The 14,242-nt window shown below is 41.8% G+C and overlaps 1 protein-coding gene across 2 annotated transcripts in view; it reads left to right on the forward strand.

The window, feature by feature from the left end:
• LOC135506874 (transcriptional repressor RHIT-like) overlaps nt 1–9,563 on the forward strand; it is a 28,457-nt gene extending 18,894 nt beyond the window's left edge. For both annotated transcript variants that reach the window (XM_064926284.1, XM_064926285.1), the window contains exon 7: nt 3,150–9,563. In XM_064926284.1, coding sequence (XP_064782356.1) covers nt 3,150–4,085 — 936 coding nt within the window. In that variant the 3' untranslated portion in view covers nt 4,086–9,563. The remainder of the gene's footprint in view (nt 1–3,149) is intronic.
• The last annotated feature ends 4,679 nt before the right edge of the window (nt 9,564–14,242 follow it).

Genomic DNA, 14,242 nt, shown 5'->3' on the forward strand with positions numbered 1-14,242 from the left:
CATAGAAAGATTTGGATTGTGGTGTGAGGGGCTCGTCTAGTAGGAGTCTGTTGCTGATTACTGCCCAGGTGTGGTGGCCTCCAGGCACTTACTGCTGCATCACCCAGATGGGTGCTACACATTCGGTGGTGGATGTTCAAGTCTACCTACAGAGGAGGAAGGGGAGCTGTGAACTGCAGAGACAGATGTGCCTGATAAAGCTTTGGGGCTGTCTGACTGATGTGTCTCCCTCCCTGGCTGTACCATCGATGCTGCCTCCAATCAAGCTACACCTTTACTGAACTGCATCATCATCTAGCTGTGGAAGACCCTCTCCAATGAACTGCCAGCTCCCTTGTTTTTTGTTTAAGTAAGAGATTCTGTATGAAAAGTGCTATATACAGTTGAAGTCGGAAGTTTACATACACTTAGGTTGGAGTCATTAAAACTTGTTTTCAACCACTCCACAAATTTCTTGTTAACTAACTATAGTTTTGGCAAGTCGGTTAGGACATCTATTTTGTGCATGACTAATAATTTTTCCAACAATTGTTTACAGACAGATTATATCACTTATAATTCACTGTATCACAATTCCAGTGGGTCAGAAATTTACATACACTAAGTGGACTGTGCCTTTAAACAGCTTGGAAAATTCCAAAAAATGATGTCATGACTTTAGAAGCTTCTGATAGGCCAATTGACATCATTTGAGTCAATTGGAGGTTTACCTGTGGATGTATTTCAAGGCCTACCTTCAAACTCAGTGCCTCTTTGCTTGACATCATGGGAAAATCAAAATAAATCAGCCAAGACCTTATAGGCCTCCACAAGTCTGGTTCGTCCTTGGGAGCAATTTCCAAATGCCTGAAGGTACCACGTTCATCTGTACAAACAATAGTACACAAGTATAAACTCCATGGGACCATGCAGCCATCATACCGCTCAGGGAGAAGACGCGTTCTGTCTCCTAGAGATGAACGTACTTTGGTGCAAAAAGTGCAAATCAATCCCAGAACAGCAGCAAAGGACCTTGTGAAGATACTGGAGGAAACAGGTACAAAAGTATCTATATCCACAGTGAAACGAATCCTATATTGACATAACCTGAAAGGCCGCTCAACCAGGAACAAGCCACTGCTCCAAAACTGCCATAAAAACTCCAGACTACGGTTTGCAACCTCAAATGGGGACAAAGATCGTACTTTTGGGAGAAATGTCCTCTGGTCTGATGAAACAAATATAGAACTGTTTGGCCATTATGACCATCGTTGTGTTTGGAGGAAAAAGGGGGAGGCTTGCAAGCTGAAGAACACCATCCCAACCGTGAAGCACGGGGGTGACAGCATCATGTTGTGGGATGCTTTGCTGCAGGAGGGACTGGTGCACTTCACAAAATAGATGGCTTCATGAGGGAGGAAAATTATGTGGATATATTGAAGCAACATCTCAAGATATCAGTCAGGTCGTAAATGGGTCTTCCAAATGGACAATGACCCCAAGCATACTTCCAAAGTGGCAAAATGGCTTAAGGACAAGGTATTGGAGTGGCCATCACAAAGCCCTGACCTCAATCCTATAGAAAAGGAGGCCTGCAAACCTGACTCAGTTACACCAGCTCTGTCAGGAGGAATGGGCCAAAATTCAAAACTTATTTTGAATTAGTTGGTGAACAGATGATCTCCGCATGTGTGGTTCCCACCGTGAAGCATGGAGGTGGTGGTGTGATGGTGCTTTGCTGGTGACACTGTCTGTAATTTATTTAGAATTCAATCAGACTTAACCAGCAAGGCTACTACAGCATTCTGCATTATACACAATCCCATCTGGTTGCGCTTAGTGGGACTATCATTTGTTTTTCAACAGGATTTCCAGGCTGTGTAAGGGCTATTTGACCAAGAAGGAGAGTGATGAGTGCTGCATCAGATGACCTAGCCTACACAATCACCTGACCTCAACCCAATTGAGATGGTTTGGGATGAGTTGGATGTCAGAGTGAAGGAAAAGCAGCCAACAAGTGCTCAGCATATGTGGTAACTCCTTCAAGGTGGTTGGAAAAGCATTCCAGGTGATGCTGGTTGAGAGAATGCCAAGAGTGTGCAAAGCTGTCATCTCGGGAAAGGGTTGCTACTTTGAAGAATCTAAAATATATTTTGATTTGTTTAACACTTTTTTGGTTACTACATGATTCCATGTGTGTTATTTCATAGTTTTGATGTAGAAAATAGCAAAAAAAAAAAAAAAAAACCTTGAAAGAGTAGGTGTCCAAATTTTGATTGGTATTGTGTACATTTTTTTAGACCTACGAATTCAAAATCAAATAGCTTACCAATCCATGGTGACCATCTTAGAACAATAATAACCCCCCAGTCTTAGACTCTAGAGAAATAATGTTTATTTCAGCATGTTATTGTCACTTGATAATGAATTAACAATAGTTGTGAGTGTTTTGACATTACCTTTGAGCTGTAGGTTGTCTTTGATGAGGTATTTTATTTGGAGCTGGCTTTAATGCCATACTGGCCGGAAGGTCACTGATATTTGTGCACAAATTATTTTGTGGGATTTTTACTGTTTTTTTCTCCACAATTTTGTGATATCCAATTGGTCGTTAGTCTTGTCCCATCGCTGCAACTCCCCTACGGACTCGGGAGAGGTGAAGGTCGAGAGCCATGCGTCCTCTGAAACACAACCCTGCCAAGCCGCACTGCTTCTTGACACACTGCTTGCTTAACCCTTTGATGCCAGCTGCACCAATGTGTTGGAGTAAACACTGTCCATTCATGCACAACTTATAGCATTGATAATTTCTTTTTTCAAGGACTGTAGTACATTGGTTTCAACCGGAGTTGTTTCCAAATCGGCGTTGTCTGTAAATAGTTTCTGCATCTTTTCGCTCCTTGGGGAGCTTGTTCTATTGACTGTGGTTAATGTTTTATCATAGAAAGAGAAATTGGTGTACTCAGTTCAAATGTTCGTAGTGACAAAAGTTCTGCGGGTGCCACTGATGAAAGCTGCCGGCGAAAAGCGTCCATTTGTTCTGGCCTCCGTTGCAAAACATGATATTATAAAATATCATGTTTAGCAACGGAGGCCATGTTTCTGTGTGTACAGCAAATTGTTTCTTATATAAACCTTTATATTCTCTTCTGTACAATTTGTGTTCACAGTCTGCAGTCCATGAAGACCTGCTGATATCAGGTGTTGCTGGCGGAAGAGACTGGACCTCTGAGGCGGCAGGTCACAAACCTTGGCCTCGAATCAGGACAGTGGATCAAGAGCCGTCACTCTTCCTTCCCGAGTCGGAACCAGGACCCAACCGTGAGGGACAGAGACTCCACCACCACCACTACACAGAACACAACCAGTGGACAGGTGGACTGAACAACCTCAGTCCTGGTGGTCATCAGAGAGACAGAGGCTCCAGTCAGGAATCTAGTCTGCAGACCAGACCCTTCTCTTCACAGTCTCAGTGCAGGGATGGAGCAGTGCCTGGGGCTGATAGAGATAGACCCTCCTGTTCTTATGATACAAACACCACAGTATCCATGATGAACAGAGCAGGTCACCCTGGGCTTCAGCCTTCAAAGAGGGTGGTGGGCGACCCTCCTGGTGGTAGTCTTTCAGGAAGTCTGTCTTCTTCAGGGTCTCGTCTAATGCCTAGTGACTGGGTTCATAAAAAGCCTGGACCTGGGTCTAGCCTTCCTCAGTTACCTCATGGTTACCCCACCAACACAGACAGGGTCAGGATGGGCGTTCCTCACGAGATGTACCTTGCTTATAACACAGCACACAATCCCAACAACACCCAAACAATGACTAGAGGTCAAGGAGGGAGCTCAAAGACTAACCACCTGGCTCCTGCTTCTATCTCCTCTGGTGTCATCGGGTCACAACGTGGGAGGCTGAGCATTAGGACAGACGCAGAGAAGCCATACGCCTGCCCCACATGTGGGAAGCGCTTTACTGAGGCAAACTATGTGAAGAAGCACCAGACAGTTCACACCAAGGAGAGGCCCTTCAAGTGCAAACTATGTCACAAGAGCTTCTCCTTCCTGACTAACCTTACCAGACATAGGAGTGTCCACAAAGGAGAGAAATCGTAGCAGTGTGGCTTGAGTTTTAAGCAGGGGATATCTGGGAACCATTCTTTAGCTGCCAAATACTACATGGCCAAAAGTATGTGGGCACCTTCTCGTCGAACATCTCATTCCAAAATCATGGACATTTATATGGTCTCCCCTTTGCTGCTATAACATCCTGCACTCTTCTAGTAAGGCTTTCCACTAGATGTTGGAACATTGCTGTGGGTCTTGCACTGTCTTGGCACTGTTGTTAAGTGATTAGGCCTGGCTTGCAGTCGGTCATTCCAATTCATCTCAAAGGTGTACGATGGGGGTTTAGGTCAGGGTTCTGTGCAGGCCAGTCAAGTTCTTCCACACCGATCTCAACAAATCATTTGTGTATGGACCTCACATTGTGCACGGGGGCATTGTCGTGCTGAGACAGGAAAGGGCCTTCTCCAAACTTTTGCCACAAACTTGGACACACAGAATCTTCTAGAATGTTCTTGTATGATGTAGCATTAACATTTCCCTACACTGGAACTAAGGGCCTAGCCCAAATCATGAAAAACAGCTCCAAACCATTATTCATCCTCCACCAAACTTTACAGTTGGCGCTATGCATTTGGGCAGGTAGCATTCTCGTGGCATCCGCCAAACCCAGATTCGTCCATTGGACTGCCAGATGGTGAAGTCATTCTTCCAGATGGTGAAGCGTGATTCATCAATCCAGAGAATGCGTTTCCACAGTCCAATGCCGGCGAGCTTTACACCACTCCAGCCGACGCTTGGCATTGCGCATGATGATCTTAGGCTTGTGTGCGGCTGCTTGGCTATGGAAACCCATTTCATGAAGCTCCAGACGAATAGTTCTTGTGCCGACGTTGCTTTCAGAGGCAGTTTGGAACTGGATAGTGAGTGTTGCAAACGAGGACAAACTATCTTTACATGCTAGTTTCTTCAGCACGCGGCGGTCCGGTTCTGTGAGCTTGTGTGGCCTACCACTTCACGGCTGAGACGTTGTTGCTCCTAGACGTTTCCACTTCATAATAACAGCTCTTACAGTTGACCGGGGCAGCTCTAGCAGGGCAGAAATTTGACAAACTGACTTGTTGGAAAGGTGGCATCCTATGACAGTGCCATGTTGAAAGTCACTAAGCTCTTCAGTAAGGCCATTCCACTGCCCATGTTTGTCTATGGAGATTGCATGTCGGTGTGCTCAATGTTATACACCTGTCAGCAACGGGTGTGGCTGAAAAAGACGAATCCACTAATTTGAAGGGTGTCCACATACCTATGTATATACAATGGGGAGAACAAGTATTTGATACACTGCCGATTTTGCAGGTTTTCCTTCTTACAAAGCATGTAGAGGTCTGTAATTTTTATCACAGGTACACTTCAACTGTGAGAGACGGAATCTAAAACAAAAATCCAGAAAATCACATTGTATGATTTTTATGTAATTAATTAGCATTTTATTGCATGACATAATTATTTGATACATCAGAAAAGCAGAGCTTAATATTAGGTACAGAAACCTTTGTTTGCAATTACAGAGATCATACGTTTCCTGTAATTCTTGGCCAGGTTTGCACACACTGCAGCAGGGATTTTGGCCCACTCCTCCATACATACCTTCTCCAGATCCTTCAGGTTTCGGGCTGTCGCTGGGCAATACGGACTTTCAGCTCCCTTCAAAGATGTTCTATTGGGTTCAGGTCTAGAGACTGGCTAGGCCACTCCAGGACCTTGAGATGGTTCTTACGGAGCCACTCCTTAGTTGCCCTGGCTGTGTGTTTCGGGTCGTTGTCATGCTGGAAGACCCAGCCACGACCCATCTTCAATGCTCTTACTGAGGGAAGGAGGTTGTTAGCCAAGATCTTGCGATACATGGCTCTATCCATCCTCCCCTCAATATGGTGCAGTCGTCCTGTCCCCTTTGCAGAAAAGCATCCCCAAAGAAGGATGTTTCCACCTCCATGCTTCACGGTTGTGATGGTGTTCTTGGGGTTGTACTCATCCTTCTTCTTCCTCCAAACACGGCGAGTGGAGTTTAGACCAAAAAGCTCTATTTTTGTCTCATCAGACCACATGACCTTCTCCCATTCCTCCTCTGGATCATCTAGATGGTCATTGGAAAACTTCAGACGGGCCTGGACATGCGCTGGTTTGAACAGGGGGACCTTGCGTGCGCTGCAGGATTTTAATCCATGACGGAATTCTTACTGGTTGGTAGGTGATCAAATACTTATGTCATGCAATAAAAGAGCTTCTCCTTCCTGAGTATCCTTATTAGACAGTGGGAAGGTCCACAATGGGGAGAAATCATAGCAGTGTGGCTTGAGATTTATTGGTATTGGTATTTTATTATTCCCATTAACTATTGCAAATGCATCAGGTTCTCTTCCTGGTGTGCACACAAATCATGATACAATAAGAACATTAATAGTCAAGAACAGCTCAAGGACAGAACTACATACATTTAAAACGTCACACAGATTACAAATGAGTACATACACACAAAAAATCTAGATCAAATAGGGGAGAGGTGCTGTGCCATGAGATGTTCATTAATCTGTTTTTTAAAAACAGGTTTGCTGTAAACTTGAGCAATTTCAGATGGAAGAGAGTTCCATGTAATCATGGCTATATATAATACTGTACATTTCTTGGATTTGTTCTGGATTTGGGAACTGTGAAAAGTCCCCTAGTGGCATGTCTGGTAGGCTAAGTGTGTGTGTCAGATCTGTGCGTAAATTGACAATGCAAAGGATTTGTAATTTAACACATTGACTGCATCACCTTTTTTCATAAGAAACAGTCTCTGCTCTACTTTTAGCCAAGAGAGACTGGTATGTATAGTGTTGATATTAGCCCTCTGATTACAGTGACGAGCAAGACATTCCACTCTGTTCTGTGCCAGCTTCAGTTTTCCTATGTCTTTTGCAGCACCTTACTGGGCAATAATCAAGATAAGATAATATAGAGCCTTTATTTGCGGAGTGTGGTGTCAAAAAAGCCAAGCATCTCTTTATCATGGACAGACCTCTCCCCATCTTTACAACCACTCAATGAATATGTTTTGTCCATGACTGTTTACAATCTTTTCCTGGTACATTTGTTTTTATTTTTTTATAATTCCAAGGTCACACCATGTAATTTAGTCTCCTGAAATTGCTCAACGGCCACATTATTCATGATCAGATTCAGTTGATGTATAGAACTTAAATGATTTGAGGGAATGATTTTTACTAAATATAATGCTCTTAGTTTTAGAGATGTTCAGGACTAGTTTATTACTGGCCACCTATTCTAAAACGGACTTCAACTCTTTGTTTAGGGTTGCAGTGATTTCCCTAGCTGTGGTTGCTGACACATATAGGGTTGAATCATCAGGGTACAGTCAGTATACAGTGCATTCGGAAAGTATTCAGACCCCTTCATTTGTCCCACATTTTCTTACATTATAGCCTTATTCTAAAATTGATTAAATAGTTTTTCCCCCTCATCAATTTACTCACAATACCCCATAATGACGTAGCAAACACTGTTTGTTTGAAAAAACAAAAATATCACATTTACTTAAATATTCAGACCCTTTACTCAGTACTTTTTTGAAGCACCTTTAGCAGCGATTATAGCCTTGAGTATTCTTGGGCATGACGCTACAAGCTTGGCACACCAGTTTTTGGAGAGTTTCTCCCATTCTTCTCTGCAGATCCTCTCAAGTTCTGTCAGGTTGGATGGGGAGCTTCGCTGCACATCTATTTTCAATGTCTCTTCAGAGATGTTTGATCGGGTTCAAGTCCGGTCTCTGGCTGGGCCACTCAAGGACATTCAGAGACTTGTCCCAAAGCCACTCCTGCTTTTTCTTGGTAGTACTTATGGTCGTTGTCCTGTTGGAAGGTGAACCTTCGCCCCAGTCTGAGGTCCGGAGCGCTCTGGAGCAGCTTTTCATCAAGGAACTCTCAGTACTTTGCCCCGTCATCTTTCCCTCGACCATGACTAGTCTCCCAGTCCCTGCCTCTGAAAAACATCTCTTCACCATATCGAAGGTGCCAGGTTTTCTCCAGACGTGACGCTTGGCATTCAGGCCATAGAGTTCAATCTTGGTTTCATCAGACCAGAGAATCTTCTTTCTCACGGTTTGAGAGTCCTTTAGGTGCCTTTTGGCAAACTCCAAGCGGGCTGTCATGTGCCTTTTACTGAGGAGTGGCTTCCATCTGGCCACTCTACCATAAAGGCCTGATTGGTGGAGTGCTGCAGAGATGGTTGTCTTTCTGGAAGGTTCTCTCATCTCCACAGAGGAACTCTGGAGCTCTGACAGAGTGACTATCGGATTCTTGGTCACGTCCCTGACCAAGGACTTTCTCCCCAATTTCTCAGTTTGGCCGGGGCAGCCACCTCTAGGAGTAGTCTTGGTGGTTCCAAATTTCCTCAATTTAAGAATGATGGAGGCCACTGTGTTTTTGGGGACCTTCAATTACCTTCATTTTTTGGAACCCTTCCCCAGATCTGTTCCTCAACAAAATCCTGTCTCGGAGCTCTACGGACTATTCCTTCGACCTCATGTCTTGGTTCTTGCGCTGACATGCACTGTCAAATGTGGTACCTTATATAGACAGGTGTGTGGTTTTTTTTTTCAGGGGGTGGATCAGCTTTAATATTGCGGATAGATTGTTGCTTCCATCAATGTAATTGTCTGCAACATTTTCAATCCCCCACATATTTTTGGGTAACACACTTTTTTTTTAGACTATACCTTTATTATTCCTCGCAAACCCTACCACCCCTCCCCCAATTGGAGTGAACTAAGAAACAATAACACTTAGGCTTCTACCTTCAGTTTATACATATTATATACATATCTATTTTACAATAGTTATATTTTGTTTGTTTTAATCTATCCTCTATTTCCGATGTCCATCCAGTTTAACTGTGCGATTTAACAACATTTCTGAACCTATTTTACAGACCTGTATATGTTTTACATTGGTTATCTTGTTGTTATTAGTCCCACCCTTCAGCTCCATTCAACCCCTCCCATCTATCTCTTAACACCATCCATTTTGGATTTCTATTTGCCATGTATTTTTCAACTGTGCTGTGATGCTTCACAAAAGTACTGAACCTTTTTATTTTCATAGCTTCTACAGAATGTAAATTAAAGATAAAAAAATCAATAATATAATAATTATTTCAGATCAATTAACTATGACTTTTCAAATCATCCAGTATTGCTATCTGCAGAGTTAGTTCCAGGTAAATGTTGCAATTCTTCAGCCATTCCTGGACCTGTGACCAAAAACAAGCTACATATGGACAGTACCAAAATAAATAATCTAATGTCTCTTCTTCCTCGCAGCAAAATCTGCAGAGCTGGGAAGATTGTACCCCCCACATATATATATAATATTCTATTTGGTTGCAAGAATTTTGTATAATAATTTAAATTGAAAATTTTGAAGTTTTGAATCTGGCATCGTTTTGCGTGTCAATTCATAAACCATGTGCCATGGAATCTATTTTGCGATTTACATGGCACAGCTGTCAATTTTTTGGTCCTTAAATTAAATTGGTGTATACTTTCATTTATCACAGTTTTCTTTAACCATTTAATTGGTCTTTAATACAGGGCCTGACAGACAAGTTCCTTACTTTTTCCCCCTTCCACTTTTTACCAATTTTGTGGTAAAGAGGCGATTAGTTGGTTGTAATTTTGGGTAGAGCTGACATTTCCATATGTTTGTGTTAGCTGCATGTGTTACATAACTCCACCAGTCCTATTTATGATATCATTTGCAAAAAATATACATTTTTTAAGGATTTTATCAAAAAATACATTTTTATCAATTAGTATATTTGAAAAAATAAACATTTGAGTTTTACCACAATATTTGTATTTTTTCTGTCTTTTCAGGTGGATTAAACTGAAATTGCAAACAACTTCAAATCAAATTTTATTTGTCACATACACATGGTTAGCAGATGTTGATGCGAGTGTAGCGAAATGCTTGTGCTTCTAGTTCCGACCATGCAGTAATATCTAACAAGTAATCTAATAATTTCACAACAACTACCTTATACACACAAGTGTAAAGGAATGAATATGTACATAAAAATACATGAATGAGTGATGGCCGAACGGCATAGGCAAGATGCAGTAGATGGTATAGAGTACAGTATATACATATGAGATGAGTAAATGTAGAGTATGTAAACATTATATAAAGTGGCTAGTGATACATTTATTACATAAATTTTTCCATTATTAAAGTGGCTAGAGTTGAGTCAGTATGTTGGCAGCAGCCCCTCAATGTTAGTGATAGCTGTTTAATTTAACAGTCGGATGGCCTTGAGATAGAAGCTGTTTTTCAGTCTCTCGGTCCCAGCTTTGATGCACCTGTACTGACCTTGCCTTCTGGATGATAGCAGGGTGAACTGGCAGTGGCTCGGGTGGTTGTGGTCCTTGATGATCTTTTTGGCCTTCCTGTGACATCGGGTGGTGTAGATGTCCTGGAGGGCAGGTAGTTTGCCCCCGGTGATGCGTTGTGCAGACCTCACTACCCTCTGGAGAGCCTTGCGGCTGTGGGCGGAGCCGTACCAGGACGTGATACAGCCCAACAGGATGCTCTCGATTGTGCATCTGTCAAAGTTTATGAGGGTTTTTGATAACAAGCCGAATTTCTTCAGCCTCCTGAGGTTGAAGAGGTGTTGCTGCGCCTTCTTCACCATGCTGTCTGTGTGGGTGGACCATTTCAGTTTGTCCGTGATGTGTACACCGAGGAACTTAAAACTTCCCACCTTCTCCACTACTGTCCCATCAATGTGGATAGGGGGCTGCTCCCTCTGCTGTTTCCTGAAGTCCACGATCATCTCCTTTGTTTTGTTGACATTGAGTGTGAGGTTATTTTCCTGAAACCACACTCCGAGTGCCCTCACCTCCTCCCTGTAGGCCGTCTCGTCGTTGTTGGTAATCAAGCCTACCACTGTAGTGTCATCTTCAAACTTGATGATTGAGTTGGAGGCGTGCATGGCCGTGCAGTCATGGGTGAACAGGGAGTACAGGAGAGGGTTGAGAACACACCCTTGTGGGGCCCCAGTGTTGAGGATCAGCGGGGGGGGAGATGATGTTACCTACCCTCACCACCTGGGGGCGGCCCGTCAGGAAGTCCAGGACCCAGTTGCACAGGGCGGGGATGAGACCCAGGGTCTCGAGCTTAATGACGAGTTTGGAGGGTACTATGGTGTTAAATGCTGACCTGTAGTCGAAGAACAGCATTCTTACATTGGTATTCCTCTTGTCCAGATGGATTAGGGCAGTGTGATTGCGATGGCATCGTCTGTGGACCTATTGGGGCAGTAAGCAAATTGGAGTGGGTCTAGGTTGGAGGTGATATGGTCCTTGATGAGTCTCTCAAAGCACGGAAGTGAGTGCTATGGGGCGGTAGTCATTTAGCTCAATTACCTTAGCTGTCTTGGGAACAGGAACAATGGTGGCCCTCTTGAAACATGTGGGAACAGCAGACTGGGATAAGGATTGATTGAATATGTCCGTAAACATACCAGCCAGCTGGTCTGCACATGCTCTCAGGACGCGGCTGAGAGAGATGATATTTTAGAAATGATTTTGTTTTCAAAGAACCGAAAGTGAGCAGTTGTCATCTGAATAAAAGGAAAAAGGCCATTCTTGAACATGGGGTGAGACATTCTTACTAATTTACTAGAGAACCATTTTGGATTTAAGTATAACTTTTGTATGACTGATACCTTTAGTGAGAGGTCTAATGCTTTAATATTTAATCATTTCTGCCCTCCGAATTCATATTCGTTATATAAATAGGCCCTTTTAATTTTGTCTGGCTTGCCATTCCAAATAAAATGGAATCTTTTTTGTTCATATAATTTAAAAAGCAGGTAACTAGGTGTAGGCAAAACCATAGGCAAATAGGTAGACTGTGATATGACTAAACAGGTATTTTCCTTTCTATGGTAGCAAGATTTTATCTATTTTCGCTAACTTTCTATAAAAATGTATTGGAGTGAGATCATTTCTTTATTTTGGGATATGTATACCGAGTATGTCCACATCCGCGTCAGACTATTTTATTGGTAAACTACACGGTAATGTAAAAGTTGAATTTTTTTGTGATCCAATATGTAATATCATAATTTGTTTTACTCCTCTTGACAGTTTAAAACTTTCTGAGATGTAGCCATTTTTTACTATTTTACACCTAGGGTTACTATACATGACTTTAACCCATTTTATAAGTGATTCTCCAAATTTGAAATATTCTCGGCATTTATATATAAACTCCAGTCGTACTTTATCAAAAGCCTTTTCAAAATCAGCAATGAAAACCAGGCCTAGTTTCCCCGATATTTCATAGTATTCTATTGTTTCCAGTACTTGTCTTATATTATCTCCAATGTATCGTCCATGTAAAAAATCTGTCTGATTAGGATGAATAATATCTGACAATACCTTTTTAATTCTATGCATTTAGCTAGAATTTTTGCATCACAACACTGAAGTGTAAGAGGCCTCCAATTTTTTTATGGACTGGATCTTTATTTATACCACTTGGATCCTGTTTCAGTAATAATGAAATCAGACCTTGTTGCGTGTCCGATAATCTACCACTTAAATAGGAGTGGTTAAAACATGCTAATAATGTTCCTCTGAGTATATCAAAAAAAGTTTTCATACTTCCACTGGTATGCCATCTAGCCCTGGAGTTTTCCCAGACTTAAAGGCTTTAATTGCATCAAGAAGTTCCTCCTCTGTAATTTGGCCATCTTTCTGTATAGATGTTAATTTGACATTATTAATAGTCCATACAATTAGCTTCGGTTAGTGGAGATGGAGGAGACTTGAAACAAAAATATATTCTTGGTAGCATTTCTGTGTTGAAGGTTGAAAAATAATTTTGTGCATTTTTTCCCATATTCCATCCAGTTTGCTTTATTTTTTATAATATCTTACACTGGATCTTTCTTGAATAAGTTCCAACATTTCTTTTTATTTTTCCTCTAACTTATTCTGTGCCTCTATGGTACCGTTTTTATTGCTTTCGAACTGTACTGTTAGTCCTTCAATTTCCTTTGATAATATGGAAATCATGTCCAATCAATTAAATTTACCACAGCTGGACTCCAATCAAGTTGTAAAAACATCAAGGATGATCAATACAAACAGGATGCACCTGAGCTCAATTTTGAGTCTCATAGCAAAGTGTCTGAATACTTATGTAAATAAGGTATCTGCTTTTTATGTTTAATACATTTGAAAAAAATCTAAAAATCAGTTTTCACTTTGTCATTATGGGATATTGTGTGTAGACTGATGAAGAAAATGGTTTACATAATCAATTTTAGAATAAGGCTCTAACATAACAAAATGTGGAAAAAGTGTAAAGGTCTGAATACTTTCCGAATGTACTGTTCATAGACACAGGCTTTGTTTAATGCCAGTGGCAGGTCGTTAGTAAAAATAATAAAGAGTAGAGGGCCAAGAGAGCTGCCCTGCGGTACAACACACTTTACATGTTTAATGAGCCACTGAACAGTCCGATTGGCACGCGTGTTTTTATGCTGCTCGTTCGATTATTCGATTATATTTCAGCCTTGGAGGCGTTTTTCTGACCAATTCCAAGCTTGATTAATGATGTTTTCATGGTTCAAGCTAGGTTTCTTAGTTCCAGTGAAGTGAAATCTTAACGTTACAGTATACAATGATATTCTAGACATTTCACGAATAGGAGATTTGATATGTAATGTAATAAATAGTAGGGGTCATCAACTAGATGATCTGTAGAACCTGCCACATACGTCTCATGTCTGAGCCTTTGATTTGTGACTCCATTTGGTCTCTATACTGACATTTCGCTTGTTTGATTGCCTTGGAGGGAATAACTACACTGTTTGTATTTGGCCATATTCCCAGTCACCTTTCCATGGTTAAATGCTTTGGTTTGCACTTTCAGTTCTGCACGAATGCCGCCATCTATCCACGGTTTCTGGTTAGGGTAGGTTTTAATAGTCACAGTAGGTATAACATCTCCTATGCACTTCATTATATACTCACTCAACGAATCAGTGTATACGTCAATATTATTCTCTGAGGCTACCCGGAACATGTCCCAGTCCGCGTGATCAAAACAATCTTGAAGCGTGGATTGGTCAGACCAGCG

Source organism: Oncorhynchus masou, chromosome 20 (assembly GCF_036934945.1).
Source record: "Oncorhynchus masou masou isolate Uvic2021 chromosome 20, UVic_Omas_1.1, whole genome shotgun sequence".
In the NCBI taxonomy this organism is placed as follows: domain Eukaryota; kingdom Metazoa; phylum Chordata; class Actinopteri; order Salmoniformes; family Salmonidae; genus Oncorhynchus; species Oncorhynchus masou.